General features: G+C 47.2%; 1 protein-coding gene across 6 annotated transcripts in view; it reads left to right on the forward strand.

Moving 5' to 3' along the window:
* FRMPD4 (FERM and PDZ domain containing 4) overlaps positions 1-27,313 on the forward strand; it is a 563,800-nt gene extending 536,487 nt beyond the window's left edge. For 3 of the 6 annotated variants that reach the window (XM_072743797.1, XM_026015299.2, XM_072743798.1), the window contains exons 9-17: positions 1,092-1,211; positions 6,407-6,543; positions 8,624-8,750; positions 11,006-11,095; positions 11,660-11,842; positions 13,965-14,103; positions 18,871-19,935; positions 20,412-21,701; positions 23,334-27,313. In XM_072743797.1, the coding sequence (XP_072599898.1) occupies positions 1,092-1,211; positions 6,407-6,543; positions 8,624-8,750; positions 11,006-11,095; positions 11,660-11,842; positions 13,965-14,103; positions 18,871-19,935; positions 20,412-21,701; positions 23,334-23,338 (3,156 nt within the window). In that variant the 3' untranslated portion in view covers positions 23,339-27,313. The remainder of the gene's footprint in view (positions 1-1,091; positions 1,212-6,406; positions 6,544-8,623; positions 8,751-11,005; positions 11,096-11,659; positions 11,843-13,964; positions 14,104-18,870; positions 19,936-20,411; positions 21,702-23,333) is intronic. The other 3 variants (XM_026015297.2, XM_026015296.2, XM_026015298.2) reach the window with 1 other exon arrangement.
* Positions 27,314-27,986: the final 673 nt, after the last annotated feature.

A 27,986-nucleotide genomic window follows, 5' to 3' on the forward strand; every position in this document is an offset into this window, starting at 1 on the left:
CAGAACTGTCACAGACTCCGCAACTCCTCACTGGGAATATGGCTCCGTAGAATCCTATTTTGCGTTAGGGCAACGACTCGTTCACCTGTTCTGACAATCGATCTCTTGAAACCATCGACAGGAAACAGCTCCTGAGATTACTTAAATGAAACCAAAACTCTATTTCGTTGTCTTAAGCTCTGGGTTGCATACTGGCGACTATTGGTGGAAGCTTGAAATCCCTGCCCCAGTCTGCCCACTGTAAATACATGATCCACCAATGCGTCCCAGTTCCTGGTTACCGAAGTGCCACCCCCATCTGTTCTCGGGAGACAAGCAGGCTGCTTGGCTGCTGAATTCCGCGTGGCACCCTGACTTCTCTTGTGATTCGACACAAGCAGAGTCTTTGCTGGAAGTATAAGGGATTCCGACAAACTCCTCTTCTGTAGGAGAACTCAGGGATAAGGGAACTTTGGGGAAGGGGGGGGACGTGAGGGGAGCCATGGTCATTCTCTCCCTGCTGTAATCAGTCTAGAGTCTGATTTAGGGAGAAACCCACAGCGGTGTTAGAGAGTAAAGCAGTCTCTGTGCTCCCCCCCACCCCCCCGATCTCCTTCTCGGCCCCCCACCCCCACCCTAGTTCTGGAGTGCTATGACTTACTGCCCCAGCACCCTCGGATCGTCTCCAGAGGACTGCCCGTAGACCACTGCCACCCATGCGGTCCGCACCTGGAAATTCGCATCCCCCTGGGCCAGCCTGAACCCAATGACTGATCAGTGGTCCTTTGGCTTGGGTCCTGGTGGCTCTATGGTGTAGGCCGGAGCGACCCACTGCTGGCTACTGTGCCCTTGCTTGGCTCTCCTGCCTGCCCCGCTTTGCCCACTCCCTTCCCGGCCTCTCCTGGGAGCAGTTCCTTAGCGGGTCCCTCCGCTCAGGGTCTGCTTCTGGGGAACCGACCCAGGATATGTGCAGTTTTCAGGGAACCAGGATCCAGGACACGTAGCAAAAGAACTTGGACCACTTCCTTCCTTGGTGTCCAAACACAAGTGCCTTTGCTTCCGTGTCACTCGGCCAGCACTGACGGATGCTCATGTCTGTTCTGCTCTTCCAGGTGACACAGAGGCCCAGCTCCCATAAGATGAGGTGTCTTTTCCGCATTAGCTTCGTCCCAAAGGATCCAATTGACCTTTTAAGGAGAGATCCAGTTGCTTTCGAGTATCTCTATGTTCAGGTATGTGAGAATTGGAGCATGCTTTATAGTAATACCGGAGGATGAGTTATTTCTTTTTTTTTGTATTTTTTTTTTATTGGAGTATTTTCCAACATATAGTATAACACCCAGTGCTAATCCCGCCAAGTGCCCCCCTCGGTGCCTGTGACCCAGTCATCCCAACCCCCCGCCCACTTCCCTTTCCATCACCCCTTGTTCGTTTCGCGGGGGGATGAATTAAGTGCAGGGTTTTGCCCTACCTAAATGCTTGCATTTGGGATCTTCTTCCTCTTTTTCCCCCATCCCAAGCTCAGGGCATTGTGAAACCATTCCATGGTGTGTTTTTTTTATTTTCCCTTTTCATTTTGAAATCCTATCATGCTTAAGAGAAAGTTGCGAGAGTAGTAAAAGAACTCTGATAATCTTCACACAGATTCACCAGTTGTTCACATTTTACATATTTACTTTATTTTTAGTGAGAACACATGTTCTCCCCCTACACACACGCACACACACAAGTCCTTTTTCTAAAGCATATGAATGCCATTTACCAAATCCTGCTGATTTACCCCTAGCTACCTCAGTGTGTATTTCCCAGCACAGGACATTTTCTCATATAATCTTGGTACGATTAACAGAATAAGGAAATTTAACACAGATATATTTCCATCCTGGTGTACAACCTATATCCAGATTTTGCCTACTGCCCCCTAATTGGCCTTTTTCTTCTGGAAATCCATTTTCTCCTACAACAGGATCCACGCCAGGATCCTATTTTGCATCTAAATGTCTTGTCACTTTAATCTCCTTAAATCCAGAATATTCCACAGTCTTCTAAGACCTTGACAGTTTTGAGGAGTACTGGGCAGTTATTTTGTAGAAACCTCCCGGTCTAATGTTTTCTCCTGATGAGGTTGAGGTTATGTCACCTGGGCACCATATCAGGGGACATTTGAGTCCATTTGTCCCCTTAACGATGAGCTTAACTTTGACCCTTGGTTATGGCGATGTTCCCCAAAGTTATCCATCCAGGGGTTACTAGGGTTTTTTGGTAATGAATAAGTAATTCGTGGAGAGGTGCTTGTAACTCCCTTAATACCCTTTCACTCACTGGTTTTCATCTTCACTGATGGTTCTTGCCCAAATCCATTATTACTGCAAGGGTTCAAAATGGTGATTCTTCTAATTCCATTATTTTTTCTTCATTTATTGTTTGGCATTCTACTATAAAAAAGATTTTCTTTCCCTTCTCTCCTTTATTTACCCATTTATACACTCATTTATTTGCTGGTTAGATTGTTGTGAAATGTGATATTCCTTAAAATGGAATACTTAATTTCAAGGGAATAAGACTTTAAGAAAATAGTATCTTTTGCAGACTGACTCTCTCCAATTCTGGGTTACAATTCTCAAAAAACAAGGCTTCGAGAGATGAGAATCTTTACCAGTTTGCCCCAAAGGGAATTTATTCGTTTGACATTTAGGAGATGTCCCTGTATTTTTCTGTAACTGCTTCCCATTACTCTCACTTAAATTCCCGGTACAATCACATTAAACAGTAAGAACCCGTTTACCTGAAGTTTAAGCATCTCACATTAGAGCTACTCAAAGAGATTGTAAACCTAAATGTAACCTCCCTTGACAAAAGAAGAGGGAGAAAATGCCAAAGCAAGGCAAAAAAACCCCCAAGGATGTGCTCCCTTCGGCTGGGCGTACCTGTATAAGGCAGAGATTTCTGGAACCATCAGAAACAAAAAAGCAAAGACATTGGAAAAAGGAAAAAAAAAGAAAGATAGAAACGTTTGCTAGTTCTAGGTGGTTGATAAACTGGTTTTTGTTTTCCTATTCTCAGTATTTCCTTGCACATTTCAAAACTTTTGTGGTCTTTGAAAAGTTGAGTGGGAAAAGAAAACCAGTAGAAGACGGCAGAAACACAGACAAGATAAAGGCCAGAGGTTGGGAATGGTGACGTAAATTAAAGTGGCGCTAAGCCCTAGAGAACAGAAATTAAGGTCGAAGGAGAAAGAAGCAGAATATGTACTAGAACATTCCAGCAGATGGGGCACTAAAGGCAAGGTCCACTTAAAACGTCCCCCACCTCAGTGGTCTTGGAAGAGCCTGCAGTGGCTCCGGCACAGTAGGATGATTAGATGATTAATGGTCATGACCATAACCCCGAGGCATCTGGAAAAGGCAAGTCCTATGCGGCGTACCCTGTTCATCAAGCAAATGTGCAGTGCACCTCACACCATCCTCTACCCAGGACGGCAAAAGTGTCATGACCTGGCTTTTCTAAGTGGGAACTCGGGTCACCTGGACCCCTCAGCTAGAAGCCCTGGGCCCTGCAGGCCGAGTAACCCAGACGTGACCGCCTGATTCTGAGCCGGCCAGTTACTGCCTCTCCAGCCCCGCCCCCCCATTCCTGCTGAGACCCAATCCGGGGCTTTGCCACGGCAGCTCAGCTTGTGAGTTGCAAGGAAATAGTTATAGGTGCCAGTCGGGGCATCGGTGTAGACGGAAGCATTCACTTGGCTTTCTCTACAATGCTGCACTCCTCCCATCCACAAGATGATGCTTCCAAACCATTTTACTCCGCTCCTGTTTTCAACAGCCCCCTTAGCGATGCCGGTTGCCTTTAAAAATATGTATTAATTTATTTGAAATAACCGTAGAAAAACTATCACATGTTAAGGGGAAAAAAATGCCCGTTGCATTTAGGAAAGAGGAACGCGGTTGTGTTTCTCCCGCGGAGGCCCGACCTCGTCCGTAGACCAGGAGACCTGCTAAGCACGGTTCTGTTCGAGGTGTGTCTACTCCAATCGAATGCAGCGCATGGAGATCTTCCTCAGTCCCAAGATACACTTGTTATGCCCGTGGGGCCTTGCTGGGGAGTGGAAAGCCTGCCCCGCGATCCCGCCCAGGGACTCGCAAAACACCGTGATGATGTTTTCTGCTTCCCCACCCTGGGTGTTGCATGGGTGGTGGACCAGCCAGCCACCCCTTCAGGGACCAGCCGATGGAGGGAGGGAAGGAGGTGGGAAGCCATGTGCGGTGGACCAAAATTAAGCTCCCATCATCCCTATGTCCTCCACCGAGAATGGGAAATGAGAATTTCTTGGCATCAGCCTTTGTATCACAGAATGTGAGGTGTGTCTAAAATAACTTAGCTGTCTAACGGAAGTCAGCGGATCTGCAAGCGGTGCCGGGTGCCCATGTCGCTTCTAAGGCACTAAAAAGATGCAGTAAAATTAGCCTAGAGAACAAAAGAGTAAGCAGAAGCAACGTATATCATCTTACAACGACCAAACCCCGTTCAGCTTTGTGGGGTCCTGTTGAGGGCAATAGCCCTTGACTCCAGACGAGCCCTGACGATGAGAGCAGAGGTTCGAATGTGGTCCCAGCTGTTAACCTCCCACTTGTTAATGGGCCATGACGTATTTCACAGACCTTAGCATATACAGTAACAGCCGTAGCCATTCAGACGGTTGTTACCCATAATCGCCTGTGTGCTATCTATGAAGAGAAAGGTTGTCCCCCAACTCGTCAACAGGACAACACCTAAGAGGCCACAAAGCGTTTTAAGACACGTGCGCGGCGTTGGTTTCCTTCTTAGCATCTGACATGTCCGTTGTAAAGGAACTTTGTGGGGGCCCCAAGGAGAGTCTGTCAGCACCTCTCTTCGGCAAAACAATGACCACCATTTGCTCGTGTGAGCTGTATTTTCAGTAATGTAATTATGAGTAATAAAAGCATGATCCGTACCGCACAATATACATGTCAGACTTCACGCTAATTCTCCAGGATCAGTCTGAACTAATTATATAATGTAATTAAGTGACTAATCACCCTGACAAAAACCTCACCCAAGAAGTCTGGTTAAACACAGGGTGTGAAAGGAATAGGACACAACAGTCCCCGTCACAACTCTTCAGAGAAATAATAGTGGTGACTCACCCTAATAAAGCGCATTCCGTTTCATGAAACATCCTTACAGGTGTGCCAGCAACCGTGAGAGGTAGCCCACTGTTCGGCTGAGGAGACAGACTTGAGGGATGAAATGCCATGTCCCAGGTCATTTGATCAGTCGTTGACAGAGCCTAGAATCAAGGCTTGCGTCTCTAAATCCTGCGTGACGTGCAATAGCAGCCCTAGAAGAAGGCCATGTACTAAAATGATTTACCAATAATAATAATAATAATAATAAAATGATTTACCTACAAGCCTCAAGGGCTGCTCATGGCCTGGCACTGTGCCAAGTGGCTTCCTCACCCTCACCCTTCACGAGACTGTAGGGTGATGCTCAACCCCACGGTGCCCCTTTATGGACACCCCAAGGCACCTGGAAGTAACTAGGAACCCAACACTAAAGCAATATAGTAGCCTGGAAGTGCACTCAGCCCGCCCTGTGACCCGCCTCCAGCAAGGGGTGCTGGCTTGCAACCCCACAGGTGTAGGATCTGGAGGAGGAGCAAAGGGAGAAGCCCGCATGGAGGAGGGAGGCGGGGAGGGAATGACTTCCCGCTTAGGGCTGATGGGATGAGCCCAGAGGCACAACCCTGGACCACCGGATGGAGCACGCCCTGGGGGGCCCTCGCACCCCCTCCACACCCACCCCGTGAGGCCCTTGGCACGAACCCCCATTGCACAAACAGGTAAACCGAGGCTGCAAGGGCAAAGTGGTCGGAGTTCCATGCACCGGTGGCCGTTGGCAAGGCCAGGCCTCCGAAGCGGGCGGGGGTGAGCCCACTGTCTTGCCAACGGCCTCCCCGGCTGCTCTAGGCGAGGAGGAAGTTAGGGATGTGGCCCCGACAGCTGTTTCTGCGGGCGATCACTTACAACAGACCCGGTGGGGTCCTTCACGTGGTTCACTCGTGGAATCTTCGCCCTAACCCCGGGAATGGCGAGCAGTATTGTACTAAAGTGTACTAAAGTGGAAACTGAGGCACTGACTAGTTAAGGCACTTGCCTGAGTTCCCACCCTCCGATGTGGAGGAACAGGGTTCGAACCCAGGATTCCGCCCCCGGCACAAGCCACGCGGCACAAGCCACGCGGCCTGGCGGCAATGTTTGCACATGTGCACGCTTGGCCTCCTGGCCGGCCGGGCGGGCCCGGGGGGGGGGGGGGGGGGGCGAGGGGGGGTGCAGGTCCCCTGTCCCCGCCACCCTGCCGCCCTTTCTTTGACGCGCGGCGCCCCCTGCTGGTGTCCGTTTCGCAGAGTTGCAACGACGTCGTTCAGGAGCGGTTTGGGCCCGAGCTGAAGTACGACATCGCCCTGCGGCTGGCGGCCCTGCAGATGTACATCGCCACCGTCACCACCAAGCAGACACAGAAAATCTCCCTCAAGTACATCGAGTAAGTGTTGGGCCCCAGGCCGCGAGGGGCGCTGCGGGGGGCCTCCGTTAACGCCGGCGCATTTGGGGACGTGGCCTCCGTTTCCAAAACCCGGGGGCAAGGCGGGCAAAGGGGCCGAACACCGTGTTTGGTCCAGGTGGGAGGGGGGCACTCCTTGCACAATGCACCAGGTGGGAGGGGGGCACTCCTTGCACAGTGCACCAGGTGGGAGAGGGGCACTCCTTGCACAGTGCACCAGGTGGGAGAGGGGCACTCCTTGCACAGTGCACCAGGTGGGAGGGGGGCACTCCTTGCACAGTGCACCAGGTGGGAGGGGGGCACTCCTTGCACAGTGCACCAGGTGGGAGAGGGGCACTCCTTGCACAGTGCACCAGGTGGGAGAGGGGCACTCCTTGCACAATGCACCAGGTGGGAGGGGGGCACTCCTTGCACAGTGCACCAGGTGGGAGGGGGGCACTCCTTGCACAGTGCACCAGGTGGGAGGGGGGCACTCCTTGCACAGTGCACCAGGTGGGAGAGGGGCACTCCTTGCACAGTGCACCAGGTGGGAAGGGGGCACTCCTTGCACAGTGCACCAGGTGGGAGGGGGGCACTCCTTGCACAGTGCACCAGGTGGGAGGGGGGTACTCCTTGCACAGTGCACCAGGTGGGAGAGGGGGGTACTCCTTGCACAGTGCACCAGGTGGGAGGGGGGCACTCCTTGCACAGTGCACCAGGTGGGAGGGGGGCACTCCTTGCACAGTGCACCAGGTGGGAGGGGGGTACTCCTTGCACAGTGCACCAGGTGGGAGAGGGGGGTACTCCTTGCACAGTGCACCAGGTGGGAGGGGGGCACTCCTTGCACAGTGCACCAGGTGGGAGGGGGGTACTCCTTGCACAGTGCACCAGGTGGGAGGGGGGCACTCCTTGCACAGTGCACCAGGTGGGAGGGGGGCACTCCTTGCACAGTGCACCAGGTGGGAGGGGGGCACTCCTTGCCCCTGCCCATCCCCCACTCATGCTCACACTCTCTGTCTCTCAAATAAACAAATGAAATCTTAAAAAAAAAAAAAAGATACGAAAGTAATGATTTAAAGTGCTGATACAAGTAGAATTACCAGGCACCCCATAAGGAGTGCCAGATGATGGGTAGAAATAATAAGTGCGAGTGGAGGAGGAGGAGGAAATGGTGATCGTGAAAAACACCATCTTAACCAGCGATGGGCATGGATGGTCAAGTGGGGGAAGGCCGTCTTCCCACGCTTCTTTGGAGAGGATCTGGAGTCGGAGACACAAGCAAACCTTCTTGAAGGTCTTTATAGTATTTAGAAGACCCTGGATGGGCGCCTGACCAATCAGGATGGAATTCATAGAGTTCAAACTATGGAACCCTGCTGGGGTAGGGGTGTAGTCGTTGCTGAGGAAATGGGCCCTCCACAAACCTTATTAACCCAATGCTACCCATTTTTCCCATCTGTGCACACCTGTCGGGAATGTGGCACCTCCCCACCAGTACCACACACACTTAAGGGTCACGACCCCCACCCCGTCACCACACCAGCCGCGCTCCTGGCGTGCACACACGTACCCAGCAAGAGCTGTTGCCTGAAGGAGCTAGATGGACATCATGTGACCGGCGGAGAAGTGTGTGTTTGTAGTGAAGTGGCCATGGGGGAGGGGGGCAGGAGAGGGAAGAGCGGTCCGGGGCATGAAGGAGTTGGCATAGGCCCTTGTAGTGACAGTAAACAAAGGAACCGGGAGAAATGGTGTTGGAAATACATACTCGGGTACGTGAATGAATCCAGTGACACTCCAGCCTTCCAAGAGGGTTGGACAAATGGTCTCCATTTCCACTGGTCCCCAAGGCATTCTCTCTGGAGAGGGAAGACTATGTTTCCTTTAAGGTGCAAACAGCTGTATTCCTAATCAGCTAGTATGTTCCCCGAGCGTAAATTCAAAGTTGCTTCCCTAATTGGGGCCCCGGCTCCATTTCCTGACTTGCTCGGAGTTCGTTTGTTCCCACCAACATCAGAGTGCCATCTTGTCTTAGATAACTAATCATCACAAGAACGTGAAATTAAAGATATGCTCTTTATTGCAGAAAAGAATGGGGATTAGAGACTTTTCTTCCCTCTGCTGTGCTGCAAAGCATGAAAGAGAAGAACATAAAGAAAGCACTTTCACACCTTGTCAAAGCAAATCAAAACTTGGTACCACCGGGTAAAAAGGTATCACATTTGCATCTTAATGGAAAATGGATTTTAAAGAGCCGGGCTTGCATGCATTTCTAAAAATGTTTAAAATTAGCTCGTGAATAAAATATTTTCAGAGGCAGTAACACCGCATAACCCCCGCCCCCACCCCCACCCCTTTTCTTCCCTATTAACCTGTTTCTAAGGCTAATGAAAAGTAGGTGTTCTTGTGGACACTTCTTTCTTTCTTGGAAGCTATGGACTCCTTGTTGTACGGAGTGCGTGTGTGTTCACGTGTGCGTGCAAGAGAACCTTGCATAGCCACTGAGATCTTGTGATTAGAGAACAGAATTGCAAGACGATTGCGCATTTCCATCGTGCTCTTGCTTACGGCTCAGACTGTCTTAAATGCAAAGCAGGCAGCAAGGGTCCTTGCAGACCAGATACCGCATTATTTAAACCGGGGTTTCCCTACGTCCCCACTGTTGACATTTGGAATCATTGTTTGCTGGCGGAGGGAGGCGGTCTTGTGCATTGTGTGGTATCTAGCAGCATCCCTGGTCTCTACCTCCAAGCCGCCCTCCATCACGACGTGGAAAACGTCTTTAGACATTGCCAAATGTGCCCTGGGGAACAAAATCACCCCCGGTTGACAACCACTGAATTAAATCTTACTTCTGAAAGGAAGATAAAATTATTTCTGCCATTCACCACCATTAGTGTTAAAATCTCCCTTATTTTTTTGTTTTTTATCAGAAGACACAGAAAGGGCATTTTAAAACTTTGTTGGTCGGAATAGAGTTATGTTTATAGGCAATAAAAAGCAAAGGGCTTCAAGAACCAGAAAGAGGACCCTAAAAATACAGGACCTATAAAATTGGAAGCAGTGTTACAACCCGAGAACACTTAACAATTGATATTGGCCATAGAGACGTGGGTGGCTCTAATACAAATCACCGTTTATGTGGGCAATTCTTTGGTCTTGGTATTGGATTATAAGTCATTTTTACTGGCTAAAACATACTTATTGCTATTCCCTCCTCACCCCATGGCTTTTTAAAAAGTAAAATCAGCTTCGACACACTCCAGCCACTGTTGCCTTACTTCCTCATTTCTGAAAGCATTCAGCTCACAGAAATCTAGCAGGACGTCAGGGATGAAGATTTTGTAGGGGCGCCTGGCTGGCTGGCTCAGTTGGTAGAATGAGCAGCTCTTGACTGCGTGGTCTTGATTTCAAGCCCCGTGTTGGGTGTAAAGATTACTTAAATAAGTAAACTTTAAAAAAAAAAAAAAGATTTAAAAAAAAAATTTGGTTCTGATTTGCCCAAAGCTAATTTCTTTTGATTGGCCCAATGGGATTTTTTTCAAGTGTGGCCCACTGGATTTGGTTAACTGTTCTAGGATTGAGCGATCGATCGATCGATCATTGTTTTTCTATAAAGGTCAGTTTTTCTACCCAAGAGTGAGTGGTTTGCTTTCAAATCAATTTGCAAAGTGCTTTGGGTTTTCGAAAGAAGTAGGATGGCCCAACAGTGCTGGCTACCAATGACATAAAGGGTAGTGCATTTGGGTATAGTTAACAATCAAGTACTTGTTTTGTGATGTGGGAATCTCCATTTTTGAGTCTTTCGAAAGATACATCTCACCTGGATAAAATTTTACGTTTTATATCCTTTACGAAACTCAGTAGATCCTTGAGTTGAACTAATCAAACAGGGACTTCTGGCAAGTCCCAACATTTCTACAATGATTGGAGCACAGAAAGCTCATTTTCCCTGAAAGCATGCCAAGGCTGGAGGAAACTTGAGGTGAGCGTGGCGAGCCTATTTCACAGGCTGTATGTAGACGGCAGGTGTGTGTTCAAAACGACTCCCACGAGCTCTGTGTACAGGTGAGTCTCCTGTACACAACCCGCTTCGTCCCTACCTGCGATTGGAAAGCACCACTCGACTCTTGGGGGTCTCCAGTGAGCAGACATTTCAGTGGAATATCTTACCATCTTGTCTCTTTTGTTGAGTGCCCCCGCCCAGCGGTTCCACGTTTATGACCTCCCCCGCCAGGCCTTTCCCCCCAAATAATAAAAAGGTTTTAATCTGGATGTCTTGTTGCAACCCTTTATCACGAACCCGAATACATAGCAGTTTACCCTCACTCGTCATGAAGAGTCCTTGTCACACCCCTTCTGTTGGCAGTGAGAGCATCCCGGTTCGCCCCTGTGGTTAGCTGGTCTCCAGCAGAAACCACACCATACCCACTGGAATTAACACCTGAGGTTTCTTTTCTCTCCTCAGCTCTCTGCACTGCAAGCCAAGGTCCATTATCTCAAGTTCCTCAGTGACCTTCGACTGTACGGGGGTCGTGTGTTCAAGGCAACATTAGTGGTAATTGCTTTTTCTTGCTTTCTCTTGGAAGCCACGGAAGCCTGCAAAATGTCACTGCCATAGGCTGTCTTGAATGAGCTGCCTTTGATGACAAAAGCAAATCAGCTGTGAATCTTTTCCAGCCTTCATTTCTAATCGGCTGCACCCCAGTCTGGAAATATCAGAAGAAATGTTAAACTAGATAACACCACTGCAGAATGCCCTAGAAAAAGAAATATGAAGAACCGAGAGAGTTGATGCGCTCTTACAATGGCCTTCTTTTAAATCATTGGGCCAGAAGTTGCTTTCATATTAAAAGAGGGGAAAAAAAATCCTCATTTCTAAAAGTGTCTCATGATTATGAATCTATGTGCTCTGATAACATTTACTCTCTACATTATTCCTAATTTATCGGGGCCTCGATGCAATCATGATGTCTGGTTCTTCTAATTGGGTGATTTAGCACAATATGATCGAGAAACACTCCCTAAAGAAAATGTGATCTTGTAAGAATAGGCTCTCAGGTTCAACTCTGCATGGTGTTTTGGAGGTCGAGGATTTTTATACTTTGTCAACGTCTCTCAGCAGGCGGAAAAGCGCTCAGAAGTGACTCTCCTGGTTGGGCCCCGATATGGCATAAGCCACGTCATAAACACCAAAACCAATCTGGTGGCTCTTTTAGCTGACTTCAGCCACGTCAACAGGATCGAGATGTTTACCGAGGAGGACAGCCTGGTGCGGGTGGAGCTCCATGTGCTGGATGTAAAGGTAAATTTTTCAGGTGCTGACACAGGGCCTTGATCTGAATAGCACATTTGTGATAACACCGCCAATATTTACAACGCAGTCAAAATTTCAACGTGGGCAGAGGATCAGAAATGTGACGAGGTACAGAAAACATCCACCCAACCTAGGCCTGATGGCTCCAGTCCTCCCTAAGGAGCCGTGACAAGTTGCTCAAAGTCTTCATCTATACATGAGAAAGCAAACCAGTTCGTTTCTGAGGTTCCTTGTAGCTCCCAAGTGCATGAATCAGAGAGGAGGTGGGGGAGATTTTTCCGTGCTAACCTTCTAGAATATTCATGTCCAGAGAGTCAGGGAGATTTTCCCCAACTTTGTTTAGAACTCCCATTCCCTTTTGTGAGATCCAGCCCATATGTGTTTATTCTTTGGGAAAAGCTGAGGACTTGAGTCAGTCTGTCTTTTTGTGCTACAGCAATTAGAACCGACCGAACATCTGGCCCCTGTGAATGTCATGGCCGTTCCATTGAAAACAACAATCTGAGATGGTCCTCAAAGGGCAGAACTCTACTCCCAAAACAGAAGTTGACAGGAAATTATCCAGGTCCCCTGGGCCTACCTTCTTACCCCAGTAGTAGATGAGTCATTGGATTTTGGCCATGCTAACATATCTCTGCTTCCACGGAAAAAAGGAAGCCATGTCAACCGAGAGGAATGCTCTGAGAACAGGCGAGGGTTCTGTCTACATAGCAAATCCAAAAGCCTCTGTGCGCTCTGCAGTGGGACGAAGTGACCGTGGAAGGGAGAGTATGGAGCTCAGACATGGTGGCCATGGCTCATGGCATTTCGTGGGCTGAATCCAGGGGCTCTGGTTGAACTTCATGGCAGCGAAAGTGCTAGAATAGACTCAGAATGCCTGGCCCACTCCATGAGCAAAGATGCTAAGAAGAGTGGCCCCCTCATAGAAACAGTAGGGAAGAGTGTGGATTGGATGCAGCCATCACACACACCTGATAACGGGATAGTTCAGCCCAACAGAAGTAGGTGGCACGACCCAATTGGTGGTTTCCTGCTTACACGAAAGAATTGTGGGATCCTTTGAGGGGAGACCTCAATTGAAATAGAAAGAAAAGGCAGTTTATTAAGTAGTGTGAGACTTTGGGTGGGAAGTTAGATTCCACTAGCCAGGGCCATCAAACGTGGCGACGGTCCCATACCTGGGAGTGAAAGCAAGAGCTGGTCACCTCGACATTTCTGTCCCTCTCTGCTTTCATGTTGCTCCTTTATTCCTCTGTCAAGTTCTCTCTCTCTCTCTCTCTCTCTCTCTCTCTCTGTCTCTCTCTCTCTCTCTTAACAAGATCACACCAGCCAGTCCACCCTTCCTAATTCAAGGAGAATAATTGCTTCAACTAAACACTTCCTTCCCCATATGCCCAAGACTTGTCTCCAATCCTATGATAACCTCATTGTTTCCAGAAAGCTATAGCAAGGCCTTTTCTCAACTCGCATCTGTTTTGCTCTCCTGTGAATTTACGTCTTTTCCGAGCATCCTTTTCCTGGATCTTTTTGACACTTTTCATTCCATCTTAGACATAATTTTCACTTGAAGTTTTACTTCTTTTCAACACTAATTTTCACTATGAACCCAAACTTAATCTTCCTGTGATTATTCGGATCCCAGGTTCACATTTGGTAACTGACTATCACTTTTTTTTTAAGATTTTATTTACTTATTCATGGGGGGGCGGCGAGACACAGGCGGAGGGAGAAGCAGGCTCCATGCAGGGAGCCCGATGTGGGACTCGATCCCAGAAGCCTGGGATCACGCCCTGGGCCGAAGGCATGCACCAAACTGCTGAGCCACCCAGGCGTCCCTGTCACTTTTTTTAAATGTTAACTATTTGGAGTAAAACCAATGTTATCTTTTTCTCCCATTCCAATATTACTTGGGAAGATTCAAAATGTCTACGCTTTCAAGATGGCGTCACCTAAATGTTTCTCTGAAAGGCTCTCGGTGTTACTTCCTACCTTTTGGTCCAATGAAATGGTTGCTCAGTAACTTTCTTTGTTATATTTCATAAGCACAAACTTACCTGAGGGAGCTTATTAAGGAGGGACGGCTTTAACCAAACTATTCTCTTTTGCGCAGCCCATCACACTGCTGATGGAATCATCAGATGCCATGAACCTGGCCTGCTTAACTGCTGGCTACTACCGGCTCCTTGTGGATTCCAGGAGGTCAATATTTAACATGGCCAACAAGAAAAATACAGGAACCCAGGAAACAGGTATTCTCTTCCTAAACTCACGACACACCGACCCCTCCCTTCCCCATCCCCTGTCACCTAAATGTGACAACAATAAGGACATTTCTTGAAAAGTTAAAATTGTGCTCATTCAAAAGTCTTATATCCAAATTTAAGACAAAAGCCTTCAAATAATTCTGATGTGGCCTTATTTTTTTTAGTGAAAATATTCATTTTTCCCCCATCCTATTTTACTCATCACTTGGAAATGCTGGAGAACGTGTTTCAAAGGGAGTGATTTTCCTATTCTGAAGACAGTAAGCATCAGTCTTTATGACTGAGTTTTTACTGCCTCACTCTTGCAGAGGTCAGGATGCAGAGAGCCAATGATGGAATGCACAATAGAAGTTGTGAACCCCCACCTTTAGGGCTTCTCCCTCCTTAAGGGGCCCTAGACCCAGATATCTGGACACCTCCCACTACATCAGACTTCCAGCCGGGATTCTGGGAGCTCTGAAACCAACTGGAGGACTTGGGTCTCACCCAGCACTTGGACTTGGGCCTCTAGAAGGAATCCCAGCAGCCATCTTAGCTCTGTAGCGGGAGCGTCGAGATGGCAAAGACATCCAACAGGTTTAGTCACTTGACAAGACAGGATAGCTCACAAGTGATGACAAGGAGGGCTGTGGTGTTAACAGCTTCTTTGAGAGTGGGTGGTTTTCATTCACTTTAGAATTTTGTTCTTTAGTGTTTGACTCTTTACTTCCATCTACAGTGAACACTCAGCAAACGTGGCTGATGGACGAACAGACACTAGCCCTCAAGCCAGAGCTGCTGACCCACTAGGGTTCCATAATCAGAGTTTCTCTTAAAAGAAAGGGAAAGCCTTAAGAACCAATCCCATTGTCACTATTTCTGAAAGGGACGGGGAGAGAAAGAAAAAAATCCTCTCACTTTCGGACTTAGGAGAAAACATAAATCATTATTCCATAAATATCTTGTTATTTGCAGATAGACACACACAACCCAGCAGACTTGCACAGTTTATGATGATGGCTGGTTAGGGGGAAGCAGTTGGTCACGGGAAGAAGGGAAGCCAAGAGAAAACGAGGGAGTGGCCAAGGCATGCCAGAAGGCAACTCTGAATTATAACTAGATGTGGTCCAGCCCCACCTGGAAGTAGCTTTTTAAAATTTCTCTAAGTTTGGGTTTCTTCATTTGTAAAATTGGGATTAAGAAGTTAGCTTGCAACAAAAGGGTTCGGAAGGAACTTGCGTACGACACCTGAAAGGATGCCCGATACTTCTTTCAACAAGTGGCAGGGAAGCAGGAGTTGGAGAACCTGAGGAAGAAAGTGATAGAAACGGAGAAGGGAAGGGAAGACAGAGGGGAGGCAAAGAAGGACCCTGAGACACGCAAGTGATCAAAGGTAAACAGGGAAGGAGCAAAATGGTGGTGGCGAGTGTGCCCTGGCTCTGGTGGTGAACATTTGTACGAGCAGTTGTTTTCCCTGAGCTAGGAGATTTCGAGCAACTTCGCGCTGGCCCGGGAAATTCCAAAGGTCAGTTCTGCGATGCAACATGGTCCTTTCGCATTGGAAAACCAGTTTTTGGCTATCTATCTTCAAATCTTGAATTTTATCTTGAAAATAAAACCTTTCTTCCCCTAGAGTGTTGAGATTGTAGAGGTGCGTGAAGAAATCGCAACCTACCATGTCAAAAACAGTCACGGTAATAAGGGGCCTCCATTCTGTCCAGTAGATGGTGACTCACAGTGTAATGTTTAATCAGATTTCGAGGGGCAAAAGCTATTATCTCCATGGGGAAAGAATGGAACCTCAGCCTTTCAGTCGTTTCTCCCAGTTCTACCCTGAGAATGAGGGTGAGGGCATGTGCTCCGGGTATCTCTCCCCATCAGGGGGTGTGGGGAATGCGCGTGTAAGCAGGGGGTTGGGGGTGGTGAGAGAGAGAGAGCCGACAAGCTCCAAAGAGCAAGCACCTGGTTGACCCGAGCTGAGCAGCAGCCAGGGGCTTAGCATCCTCTCCTAAGGGTTGCAAGTTCCCTCTCCTCTTCAGAAACACCCCCCTACCCCCGCCCAAGACCCAAGAAGTGTAGAGAATAGAGTCTGTTTAGACCAATTCATCCGTGGTCCACACTGTCCTCCCACTCTGCGGGAGATGGGGCCAGTTCCTAACCCACTTCCTTCTGTGGCTCTAAAATCATTCCAAAAGCTAAGTCAGTACACCCTTCTAGAAGGAAGCCAAGATTGAGTGTGTATTTTCTTCTTGTCTCAAATTGATCAGAGACCTGAGTCAAGATCTTTGATAAGGAACAGCAAGCCCCCATTTCTTCCCTATCTTGAAAATTAACCTTCGGTTCCTTTCAAAATCCCTGAACCCACCCATCTGTGCACCTCTGAGCATTAGGAGGAGCCGAGTAAGTATCTATCAAGCTGTTTTAGCCTGCTGATCTGTCCCGCTTTCATGTTGTTCTAAACCAGAAGTCGTCAAACTATGACTCATGGATCAAATCTTGTTCTTGTAAATAAAGTTTTATTGGTACTCAGCCAAGCACACTGTATTTGTTTCCTGGGTCTGCTGTGACAGGTTATTACAAACCCTGGGGGGACCCCTGGGTGGTTCAGCGGTTTAGCACCTGCCTTCGCCCCAGGGCGTGATCCTGGAGTCCCGGGATCGAGTCCCCCATCGGGCTCCCTGCATGGAGCCTGCTTCTCCCTCTGCCTGTGTCTCTGCCTCTCTCTTTCTCTGTCTCGCTCTCGCTCTCGCTCTGTCTCTCATGAATAAATAAATAAAATCTTAAAAAAGAAAAAGTCTACCATGATAGGAACTTACTGTCTCACAGTTTTGGTGGCCACAGGTCTGACATCTAGGCAGCGGCAGGGCCGTACTCCGTCCAAAGGCTCAAGGGGAGAATGTTTTCTTGCCTCTTCCAACTTCCAGGGGCTGCCAGCGTTCCTTGTGTCTGCATAAGTCCGGTCTCTGCATCCATCTTCCATGGCCTTCCTTGCTTTTCTGTGGGGCCCAAATCTCCCTCTGTTTTCCTCCTATGACAGTCATCGTTGGATTTAAGACCCACGCAGATAATCCAGATGAACTCACCTCAAGATCCATAACTGAATGATACTTGCAAAGGCTCTTTTTTCAAATAAGGTCATATTCACAGAGTGGACATATCTTTTGATGAGGCCACCATTCACCCCACTCCATGCATTCGTGGATGTCTCACCCACGGCTACTTTCCTGTTACAACAGCAGAGTTGAGTGATTGCTCAACTGAGCAGTTGGCCCACAAGACCTAAAGTGTCTGCTCTCTAGCCCTCCCTTTACAGGAGAAGTTTGCCAACCACCAGTTTAAACCCAGAGCCCCGGCACAACTTTGCTAAACGACTCTTCCTCCCCTAGCAATTCAGTCTCCTGACGTACACGAACGTGCGCGTGCACACACCCAGCCCCGCACGCAGTCGGTCGTAATCGAAATTGTTCGCAAAACAGTGCTGACCCCCCCCCCCCCAGTAAGGTAACATGTAAATATGTTCTTGTGTAGCTCAGTGTCTTCAAAATTGTTTCTTTACTTGCTCTTCTTGAAAACATGTGCATTTAGCAAAAGGACTTGGAACAACATTCAGCGTTGAGTTCAATGCGTACAACTTGGAGCAGAAACATCTTCAGTAAAACTGACTTTTCTCCCCATATGTCTTGCACATCTGATGTCAGTATTATCGAAACCTAGGCCAGGGAGCAATCGGAGGGCACTAATGGGAGAATATGTGGCCCTAACATGTCCTCAGAATGTTTCCTCTGCAATCTACAAAGCAATATTGACAGAATGACGCGCTGCTTTGTCTTGTTAAATATCAGAGCAGACTCTCCACATCAAAATTCCCTGCTGGAAGACCCTTGAGGAAGAAAGAAAACAGTGATTTTTAAATTAGGGTTTTGCAATTTTAATTCATGAGGAACATCAAACAGATCTTCAGGATCTCATGATACAAATAAAAATCGAAATTAGCCAATCTGTTAACTATGCTTAGAAATAGAAAAGAGAGAGAAAAAAAATAGCAGAGAGAAGTACGTTACCTGTGATACGCTCCACCGGGTGCATCATAGGTGTGTGTGCACGCGCACGCAAACAGGCGTGCACGCTGACATTTATACGTGAATATATTAACACCTACTAGGATGTAAAAAGGCTAAAGATAAGAGGTCTCTGTGCCATCATTACAACATGATTATGTTTTTATTTATGTATATACTAGATTATTTCTATTATGACATTATCATTACAATGTTTCCTAAAATCTGTGGTGGAAGTACGAGGTTCCTTGACTTTCTTCTACCTCAATGAGGAAAAAAGTCCAACATCTCCCTCGGCAAAGTGGTAAATGTTAGATCTCGCTTTACCAAGAAGGGGGGGAAATCTATTTTCTGGAATGACAGCCGATTGGACTGCGGCCTTTAAGGAATTTTAGAGGCGTGTCGTCTATTCACATTCATAGACGTAGATGAGATCTTCTAATAACAGAACCAGGGGTCAGATGGAGATAAGGGGTAGTTCCCTGTACTCAGATGGTGTTGTCCTTTATGGAATAGCAATTATATTTTGTGCAGGATGTATTTTGTTAGGGTCAGTTCACCTTAACCAAGAAATCCTGACACCTGAAGCCTCAACCGACCGGTACCATATCCGGAAAGCTGCATGACTGTATTTACAGAAGTGGTGCTACCAGCCGTTAAATTAAGAAACCAGGCCTCAGAGTAATGTTGTCTTTGCATGATTCTTTCTCCTTAGGAGCTGAAAATAAAGGAAAGCATAACCTCCTTGGCCCAGATTGGAACTGTATCCCCCAGATGACCACCTTTATCGGCGAAGGGGAGCAAGAAGCCCAGATAACATACATCGATTCAAAACAGAAGACGGTCGATATTTCGGATGGCACCTTGTGTCCCAAAGACCACCGGCACCTGTACCTAGACAACACCTATAATCCAGATGAACTCAACCAGCCGCTGACCCAGCCGGGAGATGCCGCGTGTGAGGCCGACTACAGAAGTCTGGCACAGCGGTCCCTGTTGACCCTCTCGGGACCAGAAACTCTCAAGAAAGCACAGGAGTCTCCGAGAGGAGCCAAAGTGTCCTTTATTTTCGGAGATCTCGCCTTGGATGATGGTCTTAATCCCCCGACTCTCGGCTACGAGAGACTATTGGAGGAGAGCCCAGAACTGCTGGAGAAGCAGAGGAATCTCTACATCAGCAGTGCCAATGACATGAAGGGCCTGGATCTCACTCCTGACGCAGAGAGCATCCAGTTTGTGGCAAATTCTGTTTATGCAAACATAGGTGACGTCAAAAACTTTGAGGCCGCTGAGGGGATAGAGGAGCCCCTCCTGCACGACATCTGTTACGCAGAAAACACTGACGACGCAGAGGACGAGGACGAAGTGAGCTGTGAGGAGGACCTCGTGGTGGGGGAGATGAACCAGCCAGCCATCCTCAACCTGTCTGGCTCGAGCGATGACATCATCGACCTCACATCCCTGCCCCCTCCAGAAGGGGATGACAATGAGGATGACTTCCTGTTGCGTTCCCTGAACATGGCCATCGCCGCACCCCCACCTGGCTTTCGAGATAGTTCAGACGAGGAGGACTCTCAGAGCCAGGCAGCGTCCTTCCTCGAGGATAAGGAGCCCGGCCGAAGTCTGCAAAATGATGAGATCCCCGTGTCCCTCATTGACGCTGTGCCCACCAGCGCCGAGGGGAAGTGTGAGAAGGGGCTGGATAGCACCGTGGTTTCCACGCTGGAAGCTCTAGAAGCTCTGTCCGTGTCAGAAGAACAGCAGACCAGTGACAATTCAGGTTCTTTCACGATTGTTACATTTATTCAGTGATAACCATGCATTCCACCCTCTCAAGCCACTTACCCCTGGAGACCTGTTAATGTGCTGTTGTCCATTTCACGCATGTCCCGTTTCATGAGTGTGCTGAAGCTACCATCATGGGGTATTTTTTTTTCCTTTTTTTTTTCTTGTGTATGTGGTTTCCTTTGTTTTCGTTTTGTTTTTTGGTTTTTTGTGTTTTTTTCTTAATATGTGGCACGTATTTTTCCCCATTTCTGGAACAGTTGTGCAATAAACTGAGAGTCCTTGCTGAAAAGGGAAAAACTTGGTTTTTTGTTGTTGTTGTCGTTGGCTTTTGTTTTTTTTGTTGTTGTTGTTTTGTTTTGTTTTGCTTTGCTTTTTGGTTTTTTGATCATAACGAGTCCCGTCTTCTTAGGTGTCTCCTAGTGCCTCTGACGCATCCATTAACCGGTTCTTGTTTTTTGCGGCATGCAGGTGTAGCCATCTTGCGGGCTTATAGTCCCGAGTCTTCGTCAGACTCGGGCAATGAGACTAACTCTTCTGAAATGACTGAGAACTCTGAGCTGGCCACCGCGCAGAAGCAGTCAGAGAGCCTCTCCCGCATGTTCTTGGCCACTCACGAAGGCTACCACCCCCTTGCGGAAGAGCAGACAGAGTTCCCCGCCTCCAAGGCCCCCGCGGGGGGCTTGCCTCCCAAGCCCCCTCACGGCCTGGCCCCCCGCCCTGTGACTGACCTCCCGCCCCCAGTCGTGCCTTCCAAGCAGATCCTGCACCCAGACCCCATGGAGATGGAGCCCGAGACCATGGAGACCAAGTCGGTCACTGACTATTTTAGCAAACTGCACATGGGGTCGGTGGTGTATTCCTGCACCAGCAAAAGGAAAAGCAAGCTGGCCGACGGGGAAGGGAAGGCGCCCCCTAGTGGGAACGTGCCAGGGAAAAAACAGCAGGGGACCAAATCAGCCGAGGCAGAGGAGGAAGCCAAAGGTAAATTCGGTACCGTGTCCTCACGGGACAGCCAACACCTCAGCACTTTTAACCTGGAAAGAACTGCCTTTCGCAAGGACAGCCAAAGATGGTACGTGGCCACCGACGGGGCAGTGGCCGACAAAAGTGGGCTGGAAGCAGCGACGGGGATCCCGTTCCCCAGAGCTCCCGGACTGGGGCCCAGGGAGGCGGAAGAGAAAGACGAAGGGGCTCCCGATGGAGAAGCCGGTGAGGTTTCAGCACTTGGCCAACGGGACCACTTCTTAACTGACGTGACCTGTGTATCTTCAGCCAAAGACTTAGATAACCCAGAGGATACCGACCCGTCTACCTGTGACCATCCTTCCAAGCTTCCGGAGGCTGAAGAGAGCGTGGCCCGCCTCTGTGACTACCACTTGGCCAAGCGGATGTCATCGTTACAAAGCGAGTGCCATTTTTCTCTGCAGAGCTCTCAAGGCTCTTCGGTGGACGCGGGCTGCGGCACAGGCAGCAGCAGCAGCACCTGTGCCACACCTGTGGAGTCCCCCCTCTGCCCCGCCATGGGGAAGCACCTGATTCCTGAGACTTCAGGGAAAGGCATGAGTTACATTCCCGCGGAGGAGAGAGCCACCGGGCTCCCCAGCCACGGAGCCACCTTTAAGGAATTGCACCCCCAGACAGAAGGCATGTGTCCACGGATGGCAGTGCCCGCTCTGCACACAGCTATTAATGCAGAACCCCTGTTTGGCACTTTGAGAGATGGATGTCATCGACTCCCCAAGATTAAGGAAACCACAGGTACAGCAATGATGGATTTAGCGCTTTGCCTTGCCCACCAGAAGCATGTAACCCGGATTGACAACAAAGCCCAAAGTAGAAAGTCAGGAAGAAAAGTAGAAGTTAGAATTTTCGTAGGGGCTGCAGAACTATGGCCAGGTTAAGTATCGATCAGCGATCCCCCAGTGTCTGAGCAAACACTGACATTTCTAGATCTGTAACAATAGTGGAGATGGCATCTGCTCTTCAGAACCTTGCTCTGTGCTTGCTTCCAAAATTTGGCGGAGCGACACATTTTTTTTTTCTAAAAATGTAGATTTTTAGCCATGCTCAGGGTGACTCTTAGTTACAGGATGGTGTCGTGTAGCGTCACAAGAGTTTGATTTCCTCCTCAAGACCTCGAATTTCTATTTTTGCCATTTCATTATTGAGAGTCAAGAAGGGATAATAGAGCAGGGTAGCAGGGAGATGGAAGGGGGTGCGGAAGATCATTTGCCTTTCAGCAATACTTAATATCCCTCCCTACTCCGTAGGACTCTCTTAGAGACATGTCCTGAAGTATCCGGTACACCTCGGTGTCAGGAAGGCTTTGGGGGTACGCGTGATGAGCTGCTTTATTTTCCCCCAAATAATAAAACATAGGCATAGGTAGAAACAAGAACACAACCACCTCTGTGCCCATATTCACCATCCTACCACCCAGTGGGCACATATTCCTCTCACCAATCCACTCGGCCAGCCATCATGTGGCCAAAACAGATGTTCTTTCCTACTCTCAGATATCAAAGTATATCCATAACATCTCTTCCGGACTAGGTCAGTAGATGTTAGTGAGATCTTGCATAGGTTCATTTCCATTCCTGCCCTTTTAAGACGATCTACTTTCACAAAACCCACCACTGGCATCACCTGCCTCGGGAAACCTGCCTATGAATATTCCCTAACTCATCACTCAGCTAGTGTCTTGACCTCTAACTGAAGCACGCTGTTTAATTTTTCGTGGCTCATGAAGAGCTTTCACCTAATTTCCCTCTTCCCACAAAAAATTCCATGACATGGAAATATTTTCTTCACGTGACAACTTTTTTGCAAAAAGTTGAGCAACTCGCCCAGGGTCTCCTCTTCAAACCCCACACCAGGCAGTCCTCTTGGGGTCCTCTTGAAAAACTGACCTTATTTACTTTGCCTTAATTAGACCACTTAGGGAAAAAAAAAAAGGTAACTGATGCCAGGACTAACCTAACGCCCTTGAAATGAAACTCAAATGTCATAAATATTTTGAATAGCCGAGATCTAGGATGTGTGTTTTCTAATTACATGTCTAAACACTGATAGATAAATACCGGGGGTCAAACAAGTTGTGAAGCGCCACAGTCTCTGCAAATAATTGTGATTTCTAGCCAATTCAAAATAAATCCATAGTTTCAAAACAAATAAATCCATAGTTTCAGAAATAACAGCTACCCAATATTTCTTGAAATGGAAATCTTATGAGATCTCAGGAGGCAGTCTTTGAAAAGGAGGGTGACCCTGACAAACGGCAGCCCTTCTAGAGTACATCCTCGGGAAGTGACAGCCAGCACCTAGAGAGTCAGTGAAAATGACCACCCATGAGATGCTTAACGATTCTCTCTGTTTTTCTGCTACCCCTAGTGTAGCTTTGACAGAGCCTGGGAAGGAGAGACGAGGAGGCATGCCTTCAGCTTGGTCTCAACATCCTGAAGCTGATCCCATCCTGCTACCATCAAACATTCACTCGGAATCAAAGGTGCCAATTCCAAATCAAGACCCTAATGATTTCTCCCAAGCAAATCTGGCATACGGAGAGGCTGTGAACTGGCGGCCACTGGATCTGAGAGGGGGGAGCCTCGGGACACCCCCCAGCCAGAAGGCTCTGCAGCGTAGCAGCAGTATCCTCTCGGGATCTGTGGGTTTGGAGACCTTCCAAGAGAGAACCAAGGGTGCGGTCAGCTTAAAGTGTCCGGGAATCACAGAAGCACCGGAGGCCAGTTCGGAAAGGCGAGCAGAACTCCCCCTGGGGAAGAAGCTCACCAAAAGTTTTTCCCAAAGCTCGATGTTCTTTAGCTCCGAGGGAAAAGTTCACAAGAGGTCCCCGGTGGCTCACAAAGACTCCAAGCTGTACAGGACATTACCCTTGCGCAAGCTGGAAGGCAGCAACTGGAGATGCCGGGGACCTTTCAGCTACTGCTTCCTGAACCGAGGGCAGGATGAAGATGGAGATGAGGATGAAGAGGAGGGAGAGGCCACGCGCCAGGTCTCTTGCCTCTTTCGGCCACAGATGACTCAAGCCACGCCAGAACCAATCAGCCCACCTCCGGCTGTTGGGATTCAGAAGCAAGGAGGGGAGCTGTCCAGGGGGTCAGTGCTGAAGGTCTGGGCGGAAGACCTGAGTGGCCCAGATGACGCGGACTTTAGCAACCTGGCCTTCGATGCCCGGATTGCAAGAATAAATGCCCTAAAAGAGAGCACATACGCAATGCCCGATGGGTTCCTCGCAGCCCAAAATGATGCCAATGAGCTGCTCTGCCTCGTAAGGGCGACAAAGGGGAAGAGGGAGGAGTCACGCCCTGAAGCATATGACCTTACGCTTTCTCAGTACAAGCAACTGTTGTCCATTGAGTCCAGACAGTTGGGAAGTGCCTGTAGGAAGCTGGCAATGGCCGAGAAAAGCCCAGAGGAGATGCTCCTAGCTATGACTTCCAGCTTTCAAGTGCTCTGTTGCCTAACGGAAGCTTGCATGCGATTAGTTAAAGTCGTGAACTCAGAAACACAGCGGCAGGAAATCGTAGCGAAGATCAATGAAGTGGTCATAAACTACATTTGTCTCCTGAAAGCTGCAGAGGCAGCCACTGGAAAGACCACTGGGGATCCTAATGTTGGACTCTCGGCGCGACATTCAACCACCATGGCCGCCCTCGTAAGCACACTAACACGTTCTCTCAAGATGCTTTTAAATAAATAAAGTCTGAAAGTCACATCATAATCTACCTTTGCAAAGCCATACATGAACTTTTATTTACTTTATGTGTACGATGAACAGATGTCTCCTTTCTTCTCTCTGTATATTTTGTTATTTTATATAAAATAGGAGATAAAAGTCACATTGATGAAATGTTGAAATGTACTAATCAGAAGTATTCTGTTTATATTATACATATATATACGTGTAAAAGAAATATACAAGAAAGTGATGACATTTGGCTATTTTTCATATAGTTGAAACTCCAGGTATATGATGTGAAGTTTTAAATTTCTCCCGTGTTAGAGCAAAACAATGAATCCCATCCCCTTTCCCTCCAAGTGGATACTTGGAGACCATATCATTCATACTTAGAATTTAAAAAAGAGGGAGAGAGAGAGAGAGAGAGCGCGAGGGAGAGAGAGAGAGAGAAAGAAATCACAGTGTATATAAAACAGTACTTATGTTTTAAAATTATGATTTTTAAGCATTGGAAATAGCAAAAGAGACATTTAAAATCCAAGAAGCTATTATGAATTATTAGAGAATATATATAATAAATTAATTTTTTGCTCATAGTGTTTGGTTATCTGATGCTTTCTTCCAAGAATCCTACATAAAATTTAATTTTGGCTTCTGCCATTTGGGCTAGAAATGGGGTGGGGGTGGATTCGATTGTGTCAGTACGAATGCTCTTCATGATGTTTCTGTAGTTCAAATACTTCCCAAATAGAAGAGAGGTAATGATGCGCAGGTTCCTAGGTAATACCTAGAGTTAGAGCTGATCTAACGACATAAAATGAAAGGAATGAGTAATATCAAAATTAAATTGTTTGATGAAAGAGAGATCTCTTTTGATTAAATGTCAAAATATATAAACCAAAGACATCATCTTCCTCCCCACCCCGACTCAACCGTGAAACTTAGAATTCCATTAAGAGTGACAGAACATTTAGTGAAGTATTTGCAAAATTACAAAAAGCAACATTCAATGATCATCAAATAAGTGCAGATCCAGTCATGTAAAGCAGCCCAGACACCAGCCTGTGAGTCACAGCTCTCCGCACAGAGCTTCATGCATCACCTTTCTAGGGGCCAATGCTTCCAACCAAATTTGGAATTCCAGCCTGACGTTGGGACAGTTTCAAATCCAGAACGTTCCAGAAAAATCAGGGAGAGATGGCTCCTCTGATACAGAAGCCATGATAAACAGAGTATCTAGTAAAAGCTCTAATTTGGATTGGTAGAGAAATATGAAAGCTGAAGGAAACAAACAAGCAAGTGGTAAATTTGACCACTTTACGTGAAACTGATGGAATGCAAAGAAGTTTTCAGAACTGTCCTCTGTCGACAAATGTGTCTTTTGGTCAAAGCGAAAGGATGCAAACTGCAATTGTCAAATAAAATTGATATGTACATATGTACTTCATGGGTCATTTAGTGCTTAAGCTACACCTACTCCTGTTTGTGTAGACGGCTCCTTAAAAGATGACAGGAGTATGCCAGGTGCAAATACTTCATTTTTGTAGCCTACTGGGCAGGAGGCGGAACATTCTATAGTTGCTATCTCATCAGTCATTCCATAGAGACTCCATCACAAAAGTCACACATATTTCTAGATGGTAGCAAACAAAAGGAGTTTAGGTGTGTGTTATTATAAATAATGTTTAAATAATACATTATTTTCTTATAATTATAAATATTGGTGTTTGATATTGATAAATATTAATGGTGTTTACTGTGGAAATTTTTGGTAAATATTCTGTGTACTAAAATGCTAACATTAATAGGATGTGTGTTCTATGTCAGACAATGTGCTAAACATATCACATATATTTAACCATCGCAACAATCTTATGGTTTGGACACTGTTGTTAATTCCCTATGGAGGCAATATGGTTTACTAGTTAAGGACATGGGGCCTGGGGTCAGAAACTTCTTGATTTAAATTTCGACTCTGCCATTTTCTACCCCCTTCATCTTGGGAAAGTTCATCAATTTTTGTTTTAAATCTCAATTTCCTTATAGTAAAATGGACATCTCTTTCCATAGGATTGTCATGACTTTTAAGTACAATCATGTGTGTGAAGGTTTTGCTGCAATACCTGGCAAAGTACATACTTACTTAATGTTAAGATGATTTCATCGTAGTCCCTACGGTAAATACCTTGCCCAAGATAATGTGTGGGGGATGTTTGCTTTGTATGCATATTGTCTCCTGCCTGTATGTGCAGGATGCATTATGTGCGTTGCATGTGTATAGAAGAAGTGTACAAGGAAGTGGTGATCCTTGTTCAAATCCTATCCCGTTAGATAGGACAGCTGCCCAGTCCATCCCAGTTCTTTGAGAGGCCTCAGTGAAGCAGAGGTCTTTCCAAACCATCTCCCATTACCTATGGGTGCTCCAGTACGTTTCTGTTTCTTATAAACAAACTCTTTAGTACTTAGAAAACCTCAAGAGCCCTCCCATTCACTACACATGGGGCTCCTAAGTGGGGTCCAGGTCCACTAGAGTGTAGGAAGAACATGTTAGAATGATCCTTGTGTTTATTTTTATCTAGCCTTTTTTATGTTTGTGTATGTTTTATAATGGCATAATAGTACGGTGGTATATGTACATCATTTTAAATAAATAAATCAATTAATAAGCATATGCCTGGTGCATGTATGCAAAAATCTTGTCGCAGATAAGGTTGCATTCACACAGGTTGAGAGACCACTGAACAAGAGAATAAAATTTCCTTGTACCTGAGGTCCTTTTTTTTTTTTTTAAGATGTATTTATTTTAGAGAGAGGGGGAGAGCACGTGTGGGTGGGGGGAGGGGGAGAGGGAGAGTGAAAGACCCCACTGAACACAGAGCCCGTTCCAGGGCTCCATGTCAGAACCCTGAGATCATAACCTGAGCTGAAACCAAGAGTCAGCCACACAACCAACTGTGCCACGCAGGCGCCCCCGTACTTGAGGTCCTTCATATTGAGTTCCCAGCCTGGTTTTCCGAGTGTATCACTATTCATCTTTCATTTTAAAACTTTGAAACATACACAGAAGTAGACACAATCATATAATGAATTCATCTGTACTTCTCACACACCAATTCATTTACTAAGAACTTCTTTAAAAGATAAGAACTTTTAAACAACCACAATGCCATTTTCAGACTTTTAAAAATCAATCATTTCTTAATGTTATCAGGTAAATGTTACAGAAGTAAGTGACGAAGAAAGTGAAAATTCCTATAAACCCAAGCCCCATAGTCACTGTCAACAATGTAAGGCATCTGCTTTCAGCTTTATGTGTATATACTGATGTTAGTGTTATCATCTGG

The sequence above is a fragment of the Vulpes vulpes genome, chromosome X, assembly GCF_048418805.1.
Source record: "Vulpes vulpes isolate BD-2025 chromosome X, VulVul3, whole genome shotgun sequence".
Taxonomy (NCBI): Eukaryota; Metazoa; Chordata; class Mammalia; order Carnivora; family Canidae; genus Vulpes; species Vulpes vulpes.